Source organism: Oryctolagus cuniculus, chromosome 11 (genome assembly GCF_964237555.1).
Source record: "Oryctolagus cuniculus chromosome 11, mOryCun1.1, whole genome shotgun sequence".
In the NCBI taxonomy this organism is placed as follows: Eukaryota; Metazoa; Chordata; class Mammalia; order Lagomorpha; family Leporidae; genus Oryctolagus; species Oryctolagus cuniculus.
The window spans coordinates 12575997-12594725 of NC_091442.1; the positions used below are offsets into that span (position 1 = coordinate 12575997).

Genomic DNA, 18729 nt, shown 5'->3' on the forward strand with positions numbered 1-18729 from the left:
GTAGACGAGGGCCCTCTCCCTCCCCTTCTCCCTGATTCTCAGTCGCTCTCAGGCATTTTCCCCGACAGCGTGGGGCTTGCACTCCTGTACCGTGGCCGCGTGGCCTGGGGCCTCTGCCTGGCTGCACTTGACCTGTGCTGGTGACTCACTCCCTGGTGGGTCCACAGGTGCCCACCAGGCACAGGAGCCTGGACCGGCCACCCCTCGTGCCAGTGATGCTGCTGACTTCACAGACCCAGGCCCACGGAGCACGGAGCCCACGGCGGATCTCCACCCCGCACTGCTTTGCCTGAAGCTGGAAACCGCCCCCCTCCCCAAGGCCGCGCTGGGGGTCGCGGGGGCTCGGGCCCTGGGCAGGGTTCCCCGGGCTTTCCTTGATGTCAGGGGAAAGGTATGTGGGAGGCTCTGGCTTCCTCATCTGCGAGGGGGTTGCTGGGGGCGCTAAAGTGCGACAACAGTAGCGATCACATTTCGGACTTCATAAAATACCGTGACGCTCCGCTAGACGCTACCTCATGCTCGCCAGCTGACCCGGATCGAGTTACCCGCCGAGCCGCCCGGAGGGGAGCTGGACGACGCGGGGGAGCCTCTGTTCCCTCTCCCCCTGCAAGACGGAGGGGGCCTGGGCCGCCAGGACCCCGCGGGGACACCTTCATGTGTGACTGTCCTGGGGGAGGGGTCCGAGGGGGACCCACTGGCAAAGACGAAGGGAGGGTTCCCTGGCCCTGACACAGGCGTGGCGTGGCGTGGCCGGGCCCTCACCCAGAGCAGACCCTGCCTTGATGGCTCTATGGCTTTCCATCACCTGCAGAGGCCTCCTGCAAGGAGACGCATCACCCGCGGTTGGGGGAGGGGGGAGTGGCAACCACCTAGGGCTCCGGTGATGGTCACCGGGATGGGACGTGTTGCCTCGGGGGGAGACTGGACAGTGCAACAGACACAGGCTAGCGGGCGACCCGCCTGGAGTGACAGCAGGTCTGCGAGAGAGAAGCCTGTTCAGTTGGAAGCATTTGTTCTGGCTCCTCACCTAGAACGCAGAACTGGAGACAGAGAGCCCTGGAGGTGCCTGTGTCTGGGGGTCTGGTGGGAGGACCCCGGGGGTGGGCTGGGGGCCCAACAAAGCTGTCGAAGCTGTCTCCCTGGTGAGGCACCGGTAGGGGGCGCAGTGAGGGTCCCGTGTGCACCTGTTGCTTTTGAATGCCATTACTTTAGGACGACTCGCTGGCGCGGAGACGGAGACCTGACACTGGATAGAAGTGGGCATTTACCGAGTGTGCTCACGATGCCAGGACAGTGCCCAGTTTCTTCACGACTTTCGCAGTCTGCGGCCGTCAGCAAGTGACGTCAGGGTGACGTGAACACAACGCTGTGATGCTGCCACGGCTGCTGTGGCCACTGAGATGCAAAGCGGCGGGCAGGCGGGCGGGCAGCACAGACAGCCCGGAAATGCGGGACCGAGGGACGGCTCGGGCCGCAGGCGGACAGCGCTGGAAGCCGCGGGACTTCATCACGCCGCTCAGACTGGCAGGCGGCGGGACGCTTCGGAAGTATTTATTTCTGGAATTTTCCACGTGGTATTTTTGGGCGGTAGCTGACCACCGGGAACTGGAAGTGCTGGACGTGAAGCTGCAGATGAACCACGGTGGGAGGACGGGCCCCTGGACACGTAGTGTATTCCGAGTCGGAGTCCAGGGTCATGTTCTTTAGTTTATCAGCCGAATCGTTCCCGACGAGGCCCTGGGAGCTCTGTGGCGGATCCCACGTCCCTCGGACATCGCCCAGCTGTGCACTCCGGGGCGCTTCCTTAATTTCCGGCACTGATCGCGTGCATTTCCTGCCCCGCTGCTAGAAGCAGCCACCTCCCCCGGGGCCCCGGCTCCTTGCGTTGCAGAGTGGTGTTGGGCCCCACTCCGTGCAGGCTGTGCACAGTGCCACAGGGGTGCCCTATCTTCTGGGCCCTTCCAGGAGACACAGCGAGGTCTCTTTTTAAATTTAAATTAGGAAACGTGGCTGATATGTCTGCTCACGGCTGTGTTACTAGGCAGGCGGCAGGCGCTCAGAAAATGGTACCAGGTACAGCCCAGTCTCCTCCCTTCTGCAGGGGGCCCGGGAGCTCGGCCGGTATCTGCAGGAAGCTCCTGCTGGCCTCCTGGGAGTTGCCGCTCCCCCCCCCCCCCCGCCCCTGCCGGCACATCTGCCCTCTTGCCACATGCCCCACGCCCAGCTTTAATCTCGGGGGGCGCTCCTCGCCCCTGCACTCTGCACTCTGCCTGGGACGGGCTGGCTCCTTCCTCCAAGTCTGGTTAAGACCAGCGGACCCTGGGGCTTTTTGGGGAACACATGTTTAACAACAGTGACTTCTTATGGTCCTCAGTTTGTTTGTTTATTTATTTATTTTTTATTTATTTATTTTTTGACAGGCAGAGTGGACAGTCAGAGAGACAGAGAGAAAGGTCTTCCTTTGCTGTTGGTTCACCCTCCAATGGCCGCCGCGGTTGGCGCGCTGCGGCTGGCGCACCACGCTGATCCGATGGCAGGAGCCAGGAGCCAGGTGCTTTTCCTGGTCTCCCATGGGGTGCAGGGCCCAAGCACCTGGGCCATCCTCCACTGCACTCCCTGGCCACAGCAGAGAGCTGACCTGGAAGAGGGGCAACCGGGACAGAATCCAGCGCCCCAACCGGGACTAGAACCCGGTGTGCCGGCGCCGCAAGGCGGAGGATTAGCCTAGTGAGCCGCGGCGCCGGCCCAGTTTATTTATTTTGTATTTCCCCTGGGGCTAACTGTGGTCAATGAGAAGAGAAGACAAATTCAGGGGAACAGTGTGTGCACGGATTTCTCCTCGTTACAGCACGTGAAACTTCTCTGGATCGGAAGTCATGTTCACCCTTCCATTCTGGATGATTCTCTCTCTCTCTCTCTCTAATTTGTTCGAGCTGGTAGTGTGGTCTGAGGCACCGCTGTGGGGACGGGAGGCGAGTGCGAGGATCCTAGGATGCTGCAGGAGCGCAGTGAGCCGGGTCCCGGGGCACCCGGGAGGGAGCTGGGTCCCAGGCAAGAGGGCAGAGGTTGGCTCCAACAGGAAGCTGACTGCTGGAATAGGCGCGGAGAAGTGACGCTGAGAGCCGGTGTGAGGGCAGGAGCGGGCTCCCGTGTGGGGTGCGTGGGGCGTGAGGGAGAAAACCACCTGACCCTGCGCAGGGCTCCCCTGCCCTGTCCCAGGAGGCTGTCGCGGTGTTCCAGCGTCTGTCCTGGTCCACCCTCGCTCGGCCTGCGTCGTGATCTTTATCGATGGCCTGTGTTTCTTCCTGCTGGACAAGCGACGGTCCCGTGTCCTTTCTCGTCAGCCTGCGGGGCTCCCGTCAGGGTTTTTGCGGGCTGGGTCTGCTCTTCTACACCCTGTGGGTCGCGTTCCCTGGACTCCTGCTTGGAGCTGCCCCTGGCTCCCCGCGGTGGGAAAGCGCCGGGGCGAGCACGGAGCGTGTTCCATCTCCTGTCGGCCGGCAGCAGCTTTCTCACTGCGCGTCTGTGGGTCTGCACGCTCCTGGCTCCCCTCAGACCCCTGAGATTCCAGAACCCCCACCTGCGTCCCCTCGCGTGAAGAGCTTTGCCGGGAAAAGCCCAGGAGTGAATCCACGAGCCAGTCCTCGCAGAGCAAACCACACCGGCACCCGCTACCCTGTGGAGGACTTCTCTCACCCACACAGCAGCGTCTCGGAAAACACTCCCGACGTGCGTGTCCTCTGTCCGTCCGCACTTGGCCCTTTTCCTGCTCCTCGCTGGGCCTGACTCATTTCCCCGCTGTCACAGCGAGTGACCCCAGGCTGCAGTCTTGTGTCTGGATCACGCTTTCCTGCACCCCACAGAGCCGACACTCGTCTTCTGGTCACTGCGAGTCTGTGCTGCGGGCTCGGGGACAACCTGCTGAAACCTCTTCGGATTAGGCGAGGGTGCCCGGCTCTCTGGCTGGGGTTCGGTCCCAGGCCCCATGACTTTCTGCCCTACAGAACGGACATCGCTGACAAATCTAAAAAACGGCCCAGCTGGACTCCCTGGCCCATCCTGGCAGCTGTTTATCTTAAACACGATGCTCAGTGCTGCCCTGGGCGAGCCACAGAGGGGCCTGCTGCCCGGGAGGGGAAGGCCGGCGGGCGGGACGCCTCGGTGAGCTGGCAGAGTGCGCACGGTGGACTATTACTCTCCCCGACAGTTCCCGGGCGTACATCGGACTCTCGGCCCGGCCCGCGTGTCAGGCAAGCAGCCGCGTTCCGCCCTCACACCAGCCGCTCGAGTCCCCTGCACAGCCTTCCCAAAGCTTGGGCAGCGTCTCCCAGTGGCTCCCTGCCCACTCCTCGGCCCGTGGGGGCAGCTGTGGCCAAAGCCCCTCTTGTGCTCAGGGAAGACCCTGCGGACCCGTGGCCACTCCCCCACGTCCACCCTCCGGGCAGGGTAAACGGGCCAGCTGGGCCTGGGATCACGGCGCTGCTCTGTGGCCCCGGGAAGGTCGCCTCTCCGTGCCTCCACCTCACCTGTCCAAGGCGCATGAAAACCCCGTCGGCCGTGTGAGGTGGCCGTGGGGGTTCAGTGGGGTCATTCCTGGGTACGGTCGGGGGCCGGACAAGAGCTCCGTACCTGGCAGCCACAGGTAAGAGGACCTGCTGTGCCTCAGTTTCCCCACCCCTATCAGGGGGATGCCTGTCCTCTGAGGTCCTGTGTGGGGCCGAGCAGGGCACGGCCGATCCCTGGCCTCTGGGCGTGTCATTCCCGGCCGGGCCTCCTCTCAGCCCCAACCGTGCCTCTCCCCGTCCACACGCGTCAGCGGCCTTTCTGGAAATGCCCACAGACCCCTTGTCTAAGCTTTGGCCCCTGCCAGGTGCTTGCCTGTCTCTGTGGGGAGCAAGGGGTGCTGGGAGTTCCCACGCCGGCTGTGGTTGCGTGTGAGATTCGTTCTGCACACGCACAGAGTACTGAGGCGCGGCCCCACCCAGGCGGCCCCCCACTTCCCTGGGGCTCCCCCTCCTGCTCCTCTGCCCTCCGTCATGCTTTGCGGCTGCCCCAGCCCTCCCCACACTCCCTCTCCTCTGAGCCCGGCCTGGCATGGGCTGCACAGCCCAGTGGGTGAGGGCGAGGGCCTGGGGACCAGGCTGCCTGCATCCAAATACCGTCACGGCCAACGGGGTGACATGGGGCTGTTCACTCAGCCACTGTGTGCCTCAGTTTCCCCACTTGTAGATCAGTGTTATGGTCTGAATCTTTGTGCTCTCTTCAAAGTCGTGGGTCGAAATCCTCACCCTCACTTGGCGTTTGGAGATGGGGTCTCTAACAGGCATTAAGGCTAAGCGAGGGTGTGACCTCTCCCAGTAGGACAAGTGTCCTTATAAGCCCGTGTGCGCTCTCTTCTCTCTGTCCACCCACACGCCAGGGAAAGGCCACGTGAAGACACGGGAGAAGCAGCTGCCCGTAAGTCAGGAAAGGGGCCCTCAGCAGAACCCGACAGTGGCCGCCGGAGGTGGCGGGCTTTGGGCTGCCTGTCCAGTAGGTAACGCTTCTACCGCGACATCAAGGTCCCCTGCCGTGCCGTCCAATACAGTGGCTGCCACCTGCGTGTGGCTGCGTAGGCTGAAATCAGTTAAAATCAAATACGGTGAATAACTCAGTGCTCCAGGGCACAGCCAGGGTTCAAGTGCGGCTGGTGGCTACCACAGTGGACGTTCTCAGAAACAGCTGAACTTGGCACTGCCTCATCCCTGCCCGGTCGTTTGAGCTCCTGGGTGCTGTCAGCGGGGAGGCAGACGCCTGCTTCCGCCCTGGGCGCTGACCGTGGTCTGTTCCCCCCCAGGCAGCCAGAGGGAGCCTGTGGACCACGAGTCCAGGATGCAACGTGAATCCTCACCAGCTTCCTGTCGCCCTTAGCGGGACCAGAGCCGGTGATGGCACAAAGGGCCCGCCCCGATGGCTCACCACCGTCCTTCCTGCTCCCTGGCCTCCTCCAGGAGCCAGCCAACCTTGACCAGGCCTCAGGGCCTTTGCACTGCTGTTCCCCCAGTCACCCGCAGCACGCCCGCCTCACCTCCCCCGTCTCTGCTCCCTGGTTGTAGGAGCCGTGAGAACGTGTGCGAGCCTCCCCCCGCCCCTCCTGGCCTCTCTGCGGGGCACTCGCTGAGTCTTGGGGTCTGCCTCCCCTGCTGCAGGGGCCATGCCGCAGGGCCTGGGTCTCCGCTGTGTTCTGTTTGCTGGGAGTCCACGGCGTTCCCCGCGCAGAGCTGCAGGGTGCAGGAGTGGACCCTCCCAGGCAGCGCCGCCGGCTCCGGAAGCAGTGGCCCTGACTTTGTCCCCGCTGGTGCAGGAGCCGGGCCGAGCACCGGCCTCGCCCCGCCTCCCCCAGGGGCTGCCTTGCACCGACCCACACAGTGTTTTCCCTTGGGTGAGTCTGAATTCTCTTGTTTCAGTTGTGCAGAGGCGCCCCGGGGGCTTCTGGCATCGGGAACATTTTTGGAAAAACACGCAGGGAACAAAAACAAACTGGCTGCCCTGAGCAGGACTTTCACTGTGGCCGGCGAGGGTCGGGGGAGGGGGCGGGACTCCGAAGACCTCGGCTGGCAACCCTGGCTCTGTGCCACAAGTCCAGCCGAGAGCCACGCGGATCTGGTGCGTGGCCGGGGTGGGGACCGCACAGGCGCTTCGACCCGTGCAGCCGCCTGCTGACCTGGGCTCCTCACTGGGGGGTCTCAGCCATCTCAGACCCACGTGCCCCAGACAGTAGGAGGCCCCACACCCCACCGCACGCCCGTGCCTTCCTCCCTAGCGCGGGAGCAGGCGGAGCCCTGAGCCCTGCCTGCCTCTCCCTCCCGCCCCTGCCTCTTCCTGCAGCATTGTCTTTCTCCCGCAGCCAACCGCGGGGCCCTCATCACTGGGCTCCCCGCCTCCCCTCCCACTCCGACTGCCACGCTGTCCATATGGCAGGTCCCCCCTGCTTCGTGCTGCCTGGCCCCACGGCTGTGCCTGGTACTTAGCATACACTCGGACTATGACGGCACCTCCCTCTCTACACTTGTCTCCCTGTCCTGGCCACCCTGGGCCTTGACTCACGCACGGTGGCCTCTGAGCCTTCTCGCTCGTCCCTGATGACCTCACATGTGTCTCACCCCAGGGCCTTTGCACTGCTGTCCCTCCTCCCCAGACCTCCACCCCCGTCATCACGCAGCTCACGTGCCACATCCTCAGGGGACCTTCCTGACCCCCGGAGGGCGCTGTCCCCATGTCTCAGTGTCTTTGTTAATGTTTCGTATCCTTCCCACTACCAGGAACATCTTGGTCACGGACTGGCTTGGTTGTTTATTGCCGGAGCCCTGGGGATTAGGGTCAACCAGACGGCGCGGCCCCTGTTCTTGTGGAACGGACGTGGGGGTGACGGGCGAAGGGCCCATCGCAGTGGACTGCCCGGGGTTTGCTAAGCCTGCTGGGTCGCGGTGTTTGCAACCAGCCAAGTCTTGACCACACTGGGCTCCAGAAATATTTGCTGGCCTCGGCTGCCACGGGTTTTGTGTTTGTTTAACTCAGTTCCTTCCGCCCCCGTCTCCCCTAAGCCCTGAGCCGTCCATCGGGGCCCTGACACCCGTGGTCTCCCTGACTGCAAAGCTCTCTTGTGCCTCAGGCTCCCACCTGGACCCCGCCTTTGAGACAGACGTGGGCGGAGAACATTCATTCCATTGTAAAGATGGGAAGACTGAGGCCCGAGCTGCCTCAGAGCGGACGGGACACACGACTGGTCATTTCGGCAGGGACCTTCCTCCGTGCAGCCCGGGAAGAAACCCTGGCTCCTCCCCATGAGACGCCCTGCGCGGCCGGCCCAGCAGCCAGGCGGCCCTGGGGCTGCGCCTCTCGCATTCTCCTTCACGGCTGCGCTCCCGAGACTGCACAGATCCCTGGGAGACGCACTCCTAGCAGCAGGAGTGGAACTGTTCTTTCCCGCACAGTTTTAGCTTGGGTTGTCTTTAAGTCTGTTGAACAATAATGCAGACCTAATTTACAAAGCTTTAGGTCCTCACGCTGAACCTTTTACCAACCAAACCTTGGTGCCTGCTGGTTCGCTAGAGGGAAGTAATTCATTGTATTACCCTCTTCGCTTTGGCTACCAGGAAGCTCACAGATTAACTCTTGAATGCATTAGTTTCTCTGTGCCTGGATTTTTGGGGGAGTGCAATTCCTTGCCCTTATCTTTATACAGCTTTTTAGTATCTTTACCTTTGCTTAAATAGTTCTGTTTGGAATGTGTTTTCCACTGGAACTCCCTCCCAGATCTTCCGATACGCACCAGGTACAGACACCTGAGTTACAGCTATTTCCAACCCCTCTCCCCCATTTCCTACCTCCCAGCCTCCCACGCATCTTGCTCGGGAGCCGACACTTTCGATAGCAGCATATCCCCTCTGCTCGTGCTCACTCGCTGTCTTTGTACAACATCCTTTCAGGGGAATGGAAACTGTTTTTAAAAGCTTCCATCCTGGCCCGCTGCTAATTATTACCGACCCCGGAGGAGCCGCACTAATTTGCCTTAATAAACTTATTAAGTAGCAAATTTCAGGAGGAAGAAGCGACGCAGCCCTTATTGGATTAGTACAACCACCAGTGCACATCACGGCTGGGGCGGACAGCAAAGGCCCCGCATGGCTCAGGGCCGTGGGGCAGGTCAGCCGGCCACGTGTTTCCAATAAGCTGCCGCCGCCATGGTCTGGACCTCCCAGGGGGTTGCTAGCAAACCTTTCAATCCGCTCAAAGAAAAAAAAAATAGGGAAGAAAGGAAAGGCAGCGTCTCTTGCTCCCAGGCTGGAGGCGGGCGGTTCCCCACGGCAGGGATCAGCCAGGGCTACAAACCTCCAGGTCGTTGAAGAACAGGTGCGTGTCCGCCAGGTTGAAGATCATCTCCTCCATCATGAGGCCGATGCGCACCGACGCTGTGGTGTCCTGGAGACAGGGAAGAGAGTCACTCGGGCGCGGCACCATCACCCCACACCTACCCCCACTTCTGACAGACCCTAGGGGATGCCAACGTGCAGCCAAGGTCAAGGGCCCCTGGGCTCAAAGGATGCAAGAGGATGAAGATGGCGTTTGCTGCCTACAACGTGTGCTGCGTACTGCACGCTATGACCGTAGCTCGGAAACACAGCAAATGCCCCGGGTGTTTCCCCAGGCACTGATGAGTGAGTGTTCATAACCATCAAAGGATTATGCCCAGAGGCCAGAGAGCAGGGTTTTTCTTTTTTTTTCTGGAAGGTGGAGAGGAGGGAACAGGAACTAGAAGTGATGACCAGGTGAACTTTAGCATCATCCAGCACCTTCTATAAACCAGTGATTTATTGTGCAATTAAAAATGTAAGGGCTGTAAAGCCACCCAGCACCCCCAGGGGAAGCCTGCAGAGTCCGCCCTCCCCACCCCGCGCGCGCGCCATCAACATTCTCACGACGCCAGGCTTCCCTAAACCCTGCTTGCACGGTGGTCTGCAGCTACGCAGTGGGACCCCAGGAAAGTGCTGTGCCGAAGCCGAAAAGCCTGGAAGAAAAGAACCCTCGTCCCAGGAGCCAACTAACACGGAGCCTGCCCTGGGCCAGGCCTCTTTACCCAGGAAGAAAATGTTTTTCCAGGGTTGCAAAGACTGAGGGGCTAGGAGAATAAAGACCCTCACCGCTGGGGACTCAGGACGGCGGGAACGAAACACCTCACGAGGGAGGGCCAGGTGGAGGCCCTCGGCTTCACCTCGGGCTGCCGTCAGGCTGCCTCCAATGCCTCCCCGGAGACGCACCCCCGTGCCTGCCGCCTTACGCCACCTGGGACGGTGTGGAGTGAGCCCTGCCTGCCCCGTGCTCCTGCCAGGCAGAGGAAGCCACAGCGGTGGTGGCTTTCACCCGGGTACCTCATCTCATCCAAGGCCACTGCCTCCTCCAACACGCTCACCCTCAGCCACCTGATGCTGCGGCGAGAATTAGAGACGGCGCACGGCCAGTCCAGCTCTGGGGGTGCGAGCGCCCCCGACGGCTGGCTACTGTCACATCCACTGCTTTGCACCCTCAAACACAGGAAGTCGCTTCTCATAAATCCAGCGGGAAATCAAGCGTGCCAAAGCCCTTAAGGTGCCATGCGCGTGAAGACAAAGCCAGTTGTGTGTGTTTTTTTTTTTTTTTTTTTTTTTATTTGGCAGGTAGAATTATAGACAGTGAGAAAGAGAGACAGAGAGAAGGGTCTTCCATCTGCTGGTTCACTCCCCAAATGGCCGCTACGGCCAGTGCTGTGCCAATCCAAAGCCAGGAGCTTCCTCCTGGTCTCCCACTCAGGTGCAGGGGCCCAAGCACTTGGACCATCCTCCACTGCCCTCCTGGGCCACAGCAGAGAGCTGGACTAGAAGAGGAGCAACCGGGACAGAATTCGGTACCCATATGGGATGCCGGTGCCGCAGGCGGAAGATTAGCCAAGTGAGCCACGGTGTCGGCCCTTTTTGTATTTTTTAAAAAATTTTTTATTTAAAACCACTTTCTTAATCATTATTCCTTTGCTTTGAAAAAAATAAAATCAGTGGTTAATTTCCTCAACAAGTGTGGCCTCCGTGGACTGCTTTCACAGTCCGATCAACAGAAACCAGAACGCAGAACCAAGAAAAGGGAGTTTTTCCAAAACAGGCTTCCACGGGAATGGCCCTCAGATGCAGGCAGGCTGGGTGGGTGGCGCCTTGCAGAAGTGGCTGGCGGCTCCCTCCCAGGGGAGGGGCAAACCAGACGGGGGCCCTACGGATTTTTCCAGGGTGCCCTGATGTGCACATTTCTCCAGGCTTGGTTTTTCTAAGAAAATCTCTGGTGGTGCATTTTCAACACAGAGTGTAAAATTACTGCTAGCTGACTGCAGATGTGGCAAAACTCACCAGGTAAACCGACGCTGCAGAGTAGCCACCTGCTAAGAGGAAGTACAGAGAAGGCAGGAGGGGGTAACTTCCTGATTTAGGCGACTGTACCCCCACAGTACTCGGCCAGTGAGGAAGCGGGGAGGGAGCTGTGTGCCGCGGTACAGCTGCTTGCTGTCACCGCTCCAGGTGTGCCTGCCCCTCAGACACCCGACCCTGCGAGACGATGACAACGTCTCACTTTGACTGTGCCTCCAGGATCTCTGAAAGCTCAGGCGAGGGCATTTCCCCCCGTTCTGGGGAAGGGCCGTGGGCTGCGCAGGCCTGTGTCCGGGAGGCCGTACTGCGGCTCTGGGCAGCTGCGGAGGGTGTGGCCGGCGGCTCTGTGGCCCCCTGTTCTGCACTGTTGATGACGTCCTCCTGGTCCGAGGAGCACGGTGGGTCTTTCGGCCACACAGGCTGCTCAAAGCTCTGCTTTGTGGATCACTGTATTTCTTGGATGGAGGGGAGGGGTGAAAACATCAACCAAGGGCTGAAATGAGAGTCCACGTTTTAATCAAACGGTTGTTTTAATGAATCAGAACTCTTGTCTACTAAAGCATTTTCTTTGCTGTGTTTTCCAAGTAGGGAGCACTTTGTGGCAGACGACTGTGAGAGGCATCCAACGAGAGTGCACACTACGGCCAGCACCTCCACCCTTCGGACAAAAGGCAGGCGGGAACCTCCCCCCGAGTCTGGCTTTGGGGACCAGGCCCTTTGGGGCTCCTGTACTGTGCTGGCTGCAGGACCACAGCCACTCCAGATTGAAGGCCGATCCTACCTCCATATTTTTCAAATAAAGAAAATTAATTTTTTATTTGAGAGAGAGAGAGGGAGGGAGCAAGCTAGCGAGTGTGCACTTCCATTTGCTGGTTCACTCCCCAGACACCCACAACAGCTGGGGCCGGGCCAGGCCAAGGCCAAGAGTCAGGAACTCAACCCGCGTCTCCCACGCAGTGGCCGGGACCCAGGTCCTTGAGCCATCACCTGCTGCCTCCCAGGGTGTGCACTAGGAGGTCGCTGGAATCAAGAGCGGGGCTGGTGCCTGAACCCAGGCGCTCAGATGGGAGGTGTGGGTGTCCCAAGCAGCAACTTAAGCCCTGCACCAGACGACCGTCCCAAGGCCACGCCCACTTCTCACCAGTGCGGGACCTCACCCGAGTCACTTCACCTCTGCAAGCCTCAGTCTCTCACTGTAAGCCAGACTCTCTACCTGAGAGGGTCATTATGATGATTGAGTTTTTAAAAGTTTACACTCCTCTCAGTGGGTATTTGATAACCATCATTAAAAAAAGAAGAAAAAAAAAAGACTGATAAAAATCCAAAAGAATTCAGGAGCCAACAAACCGTGGCCTGCTCCCTTGTTTTGCAAATATTTTATTGGAACACAATGGCGCCCATCTGTTCGCTGAATGTTTGCGGCTGCTTTCACGTGACGGTGGCAGAGACGAGCGGTCAACACGGAGCCTGGCCGGAGGCCTGAAGCGCTGGGTCTCCCTTACAGAAAGCCTGCCAGTCTCTGGCACAGACCACAGTCCAGCACGCCAGCAGCAGTGAACTTGCACTTCGGTTGGGGAGCGAGTGTGTAGGAAATGCATTTGCTACTGTGACTGTTAAAAAATTTAAAATGACCGCTAAGAGCCGAGAACCACGGCTGAAACAGTGAACAGAGGCGAGTGCTCTAACAGCGCGATGCGTACCGCTGTCACCATCGCTATCGCGACCATGTGACTTGCTCCGCGTCACTCCACTTGTCAGGGCAATGCTGGGATTGAAACTCAGGTCTGACCCGAGTCGTGCCCATTATCCTCGGTCTACACCATGGTGCCTGTGTGCCTGGACAGAAAGGGTGTGCTGTCCCCCCAGGGACCCCCAAATGCACAGGCACCTCTGGTACCTAGTGGTCTCTGTGCAGGCTGACCATTCAGCTGATTTTATTTGGGGGTGGTCCCTGCTGTGAAGATCTCCTGGCTGAGCAGGAAAGGGTTAACCCGGCAGCCCGATGTTGCTCAAACCCCGCATGTTCCTAAAAAGAGGTCCTCCTTCAGGTCCTCACAGGCACCAACTCCTCACTGGCATCCCCGGGCCGCCCCGGGGGGGCTGCACCTTGCACGTGGGGTCACACGGTGCGGGGGACAGGGGTGGGGAAGCGAGCGGTGCCGGGGCTCCGCTGGGCGAGGACAGCTGCAGGTGGCTCCGGGTCTCTCCTGACTTCCTCCCGTGTCCCTCTTCCTTTCCTGATCTTAATCTGGGTCCTGGGAAGTGCCAAGGGGTACAGCAGCTTTGCCGGGCCTGGGGAGCCCTCGTAGATCACTGAGCCTGCCCGTGGTCTCGGGACCCCCAAGCCAGCCTCTGTACTGAACACCTTCGGGACAGCCCAGCTGGTTTGCAAAGGAGGTGGCCTGATACGGCAGACAGAACTTCCCTCTCTGGGCAGGAGCTGTCATAAATGTAAAGCAGCTGCTCATAATTTGCAGCAAAATAACAGCCTCTGCTGTCTGGCCAGGGAGACCTTGCACCCAGGTCTGGCCAGAATCATCGTGACAGATCAGCGAGGGCCGTGTGGCCCGTCTGAGCCAGTGGGAAGTGGCCCCAGGACGTCAGCTCCAGCTCTCAGGGAGGAGACACCGTCCCTTTCCCCCGGGGTGGGGGGTGATCTGGCAGAGGTGGGCTGCACGATGCTGGCAGCCAGCTCTGTCACCGCGCGGGCACAGCCGGCCTGGCACTCTCAGAGTCGCAGGAAATGACTTGGGGTCTGGATCCCACTGTGTGTGGAGTCTGCTTCTACGCTTGGGTCATGTGGCCAAGCACATCTGCCTTTCTGGCTTCGACTAGTGTGTCCTGGGTCTCTCACTTGTAATCAAAGACTCTGGCCTCGGCGTGCAACCTGGCCACGTCCAGGCAACAGGGGGTGTCTCCAGCATAGCAGTGCCGGTGGGCAGGCCAGACGCACCGCTCCTCTTGGCGATGATCAGGCTTTGCCAGGAAGCACTTCAGAAAGATCCAATTACCTGTCCTGACGGCACCTCGTGGTGTCCCCACCCAGTGGTCAGTTACGCCAAGTCCATGGAAAAGCCTGTGTTACTGTCCGGTCTGGGGCACCAACCTCCCCTTCACACAAGCATTACCTAACGGGGCAAAAGCCACCTCCAAGGGACCACCACAGACGGCCTCCATCACTCACCAGGTGCGCGTGCGAGTGGCCGGAGACAAGGATGTCAGTGAGAGTCAGCCACGGGGTCAGCAGGACCCGGGTCCCCGTCCTGGGGTTGTCACTCCCCCGTGTATCACCTTGCAGGTTCACGGTCCCTGGGCCTCAGTTTCCTTATCTGAGTACACACAGTGAGGGCTCCTGTGGGGTAACTCGTGAGGCGTCTCCCCAAACACCTGGTGCCTCAGGAGTACCAGCAAAAGCAAGGAGTCCAGAATCTGCCAACAGAACCCCTCCCCGCTTAGAAATTCCTAGGTGATCATTTGAGCCCGCATTTCCAAGCCGCAGCCATTCTTGCAACACCTCTGAGGTTCTGCCGGCTACAGGGCAGCTGTGTTATTACAGTCGGTGCCACTCACCCCGGCAGAAGCAATCCCGAACATCGGCACAAGCGCTGAGTTTCCCGTGACTGCTGTAACATGGGCGCACACGCCTGGCGGCTTCAAACAGTGTCGGTTCATTCTTACACAGCTCCAAGAGATCGGAAGCTTAGCCAAGGTGTCGGGCAGGCGTTCGGGTGCTGTGGGTGAAGCTGCCTCCATCCCCCACTGGAGCACTGGAGCACCTGCTTGAGCCTGGGCTACCCTGTTTCCCACCCAGCTCTCTGCAGATGCATCTGGGAAGGCAGTGGAGGCTGGCCCAGCCCTCAGGCCCCTGCCCCTCACACGAATGCCCAGGATGGGGCTCCTGGCTTCAACCTGGCCCAGCCCTGGCTGTTGAGGGCATTTGGGGCTTAAGCCAGCAAAAGAAATCTCTCTCTCTCTCTCTCTCTCAGGTAGAGGAAAATAAATAAATACATAAGCATTTAACATGGTTTTCTTGCCTTCAGTTTTTTTCTTTTTAAAGATTTATTTATTTATTTGAAAGGCAGAGTTACACAGAGAGGGAAGGAGAGGCAGAGAGAGAGAGAGGTCTTCCATCCTCTGGTTCACTCCCCAGTTGGCTGCAATGGCCAGAGCTGTGCTGCTCCGAAGGCAGGAGCCAGGAGCTTCCACTGGGTCTCCCATGTGGGTGCAGGGGCCCAAGGATTTGGGCCATCTTCTACTGCTTTCCCAGGCCATAGCAGAGAGCTGGATCGGAAGTAGAGCAGATGGGACCCGAACCAGTGCCCATATGGGATGCTGGCACTGCAGGGGTGGCTTTTCCTGCATCACCACAGCGCCGGCCCCTGTTTCAGTTTCTAGAAGCCTCCTGCACTTGCTAGCTCATGGCCTGCCCCTTACTCACAGCCCCTCTCCTCTCTCAGCAGCCACTGTCCACTCTGACCTCCCGCCTTCCCCTTCGCCGGATCTTGTGATTCCACTGGGGCCACCCAATCACACCTGCAGATCCACAGGTGATGGGGCCATCCATTCTACAGCACAGGATCAGACGGTCACCAAACGCGGCTCTCCTGGGGACATCCTCTCTGGGCTCAGTCTTGGGGCAGTGGTGCTCTGTGGATGGGGCACCTCCTGGAGCAGGGTTTGGAATTCTCACGCTCACTGGGAGACGGTGTCATCTGGGAGTGCCACGGATGTTCATTTCTCACCATGCCTCGGGATGCTGGACACAACGGAAACGCCTCCCAGCCTCCTTGTGAATTTCTCATCCCGTCAGACACTCATGTTGTAAAAAACCACCAGTTTCTGATCAGCTGAGCGGCATCTCACTCCACTCCAGAAATCCAGGCTCTGACCACCGCTGACTGCGTGTTTGTATTCGGGTCCCTCCCCCATCCATCTTCCTCTGCCAACGGCTCCAGCGCTTCTCGCTTCTCTTGGACGCAACCTGTGAGGCGCAGCCGCAAACACTGGAGACTTCATTCCGTCTTCTACGTGGCTGTGCCCGGGCACTTACGGACTCAACAAAACGCATTTTCTTCTTTTATTCCTCTCCTGGCTATTACAGTTAGGATGGTATATGGCAGTGAGTGGGGAGGCTGCCTTATTTAAGATTTCTGTTTCAGGACAGCACAAGGGGGCATTAAAGATCTTAAGAGGCAGACAGGCAGAGAAAGCACTCCCATCCACTGATTCCCTCCCCAAGTGCCTACAAGGGCCAGGACGGGGCTGGGCTGAAGCCAGGAACTGGGGATTCGATCCAGGTCTCCGTGGTGGAAGGTGGGGACCCATGGACTTGAGCTATCCCCTCTTGCCTCCAAGGGCGCACACGGGCAGGGAACCAGAACAGGGAGCAGAGCTGGGGGTTGGAGCTGTGGTGCAGCGGGTTAACGCCCTGGCCTGAAGTGCCAGCATCCCATATGGGCATCGGTTTGAGACCCAGCTGCTCCACTTCCTATCCAGCTCTCTGCTATGGCCTGGGAAAGCAGTAGAAGATGGTCTAAGTGCTTGGGCCCCTGCACCTGCATGGGAGACCTGGAAGAAGCTCCTGGCTCCTGGCTTTGGATCAGTGCAGCTCCAGCCGCTGCAGCCAGTTGGGGAGTGAACCAGCGGATAGAAGACCCCCCCCCCCACCGGCCCCCGTGTAACTCTTTCAAATAAATAAATAAATCTTTAAAAAAGAAAAAAAAGGAGCAGAGCTAGGACTCAAACCCAAGCCTCCGATACGGGGTATGGGGGCCTCAACCCTATTGCTAGCTTAATGGCCAGCCCAGAGGGGGCTCTGAGGACAGAGCTGGCGGAGCAGTTAAGATCCTGTTTGGCACACCTGGGTCCCCCAGTGCAGAGCCGGTGCTCAAGTCCGATTGGTGGCCCTAGTGTCTGGGGCCTGCCGCCCACGTGGGAGACCCAGATGGAGCTCCTGGCTTTGGCCTGATCCAGCCCTGGACACTGATGGACAGCATTTGGGGAGTGAACCAATAGACTGAAGATCTCGATCTCTCTCTGTGTCTCTGCCTCTCAAATAAAGTATGTATGTGCATAAAATAAGTTATATATGTATATAAAGTATATATGTATATAAAATACATATATATATTTTAAAAGGGTCTTGGGTGTGTGACAAAACTGAAATCTGCCTTAGAAAAAACTAGCAAGCAAAGGGTGACTCAGATCCTGATACCAACCCCTCTGCCGGTCAGCCCCACTCGATCCCGCCTGGGGCAGGATGGGGGCACACAGGGAGGTGCACGGTTTTCCAAAGAGCCAGGGCCTCAGAGACGCTTCCCCCAAATAAAAAGGCTCCTTCTCAGGCCCTCCTGGGTTGGGGTGAGCACTGTGTCCTGAGCTCTGTGCTGGACACGTGACCTGCCTCCTGTTACCGAGCTTACCCTAAGAGCTTTTGGCTCTTCCTAGAGAGGGGCGTGGTGCAGGGGGAGACAGCCAGCAGGTGTCTGTGCTGGGCTCCCCTCTCCCCCAAGCCTGTTGTCCACCTGCCTGCCAGACTCGGGACTGTCCCTTCTCAGTTAAAGCCCACTGATTTTCCCCCGGCCCTCTGAGGGAAGCTGGCTTCCTTCGGCCCTCTGAGGGAAGCTGACCTCTCTGCCCCTCAACCGTGCACCCTGCTCCTGCCTCAGGGCCTTTGCACTTATTGTTCTTGTTGCCAGAAATTCCCTTACCCCAGACTCTCTCACAGCAGGCTGCTTCATGACTTTCAGTTCCTGTCTCCAGCGCTGGAAAGGCCTTCTCCGACCACTCCACCCAAGACACAAACTCCCCACTCACTCCTCATCCCTCACCCCGCTGTAGTTCTTGACGTCATTTACTGATGACTTCCGGTGCTTCCGCCACAACCAGGAGACGAGTCCCACGAGCGCCATCTCCACGTCCCTCGTACCTGGGACGCGGCCCCAACGTCAGGCGCTCAGCTGAGCACTTTTTCGAGGACGGAATGCACGCGTGTGAGCCTGTGCACACCACATCTCCTGCTCCCAGTGTCTCTTCCCTGCTGCCCAGGTGAACCAAGACCCTCGTGATGACGTCACCCATCCAGGGACCCGCTGACAAGCGGCGGAGCTGGGGCTCAAAGCCAGGACTGCCCCCCAAAATCCTGACCACGGCACTACGTCCTCAGAGGAACTAATGACATAAACGTCTTCATTAAATAAGGGAGAGGAGAGAGGCTTAACACAGACGACAATCTTTCAATCTTTTTTTTTTTTTTTTATAATGGCCTGGTTGAAAACCGTCGACGCCTACATTTCACGAGTCAGGCCATTCACTGAACGAGAGGACACTTCCGAAGTCGAGAGGACGATGGACAGACGTGCGGACCCGGGCTGAGGCCCAGTACGGCCCTTCCTCAGTCTCAGGACGGTCCTCCCTTCTGGTGACCCTGGGCTTCCTCAGTCTTAGGACGGTCCTCCCTTCCGGTGACGCTGGGCTTCCGAGGGGACGCAGGGTGTTCCCCCTACTGCCCTGGGCACCTGCGCATTTCCTGGACTCGGTACAGAAGAGCCGAGCTCACCGGTAACCCCCTGCCTCCCTGCCGCTCCCCGCGGCTTGTCTTTGTGCTCCCAGGTCCCAGGGGCCGAGTGCTGGCGGCTGCTAGAGGCGTTGGCGGCTAAGACCCCCTCCTGCCATGTCAGACCGCCCCCTGCCGTGTCTCAGACCCTCCCTCGCCCGCAGCGGCTCCGGTGCGGCGCCTGGGAGCCTGCTCTGAGCCCTCCACGGCCATTTCCCCCAGGAAACACGAGCAGATGAGCTGCCTGGG

General features: G+C 59.3%; 1 protein-coding gene across 1 annotated transcript in view; it reads right to left on the reverse strand.

Moving 5' to 3' along the window:
• EYA2 (EYA transcriptional coactivator and phosphatase 2) overlaps nt 1-18729 on the reverse strand; it is a 204042-nt gene that overhangs the window by 14038 nt on the left and 171275 nt on the right. Inside the window, exon 10 of the mRNA XM_017350738.3 lies at nt 8872-8961. Within this exon, the coding sequence (XP_017206227.2) occupies nt 8872-8961 (90 nt within the window). The remainder of the gene's footprint in view (nt 1-8871; nt 8962-18729) is intronic.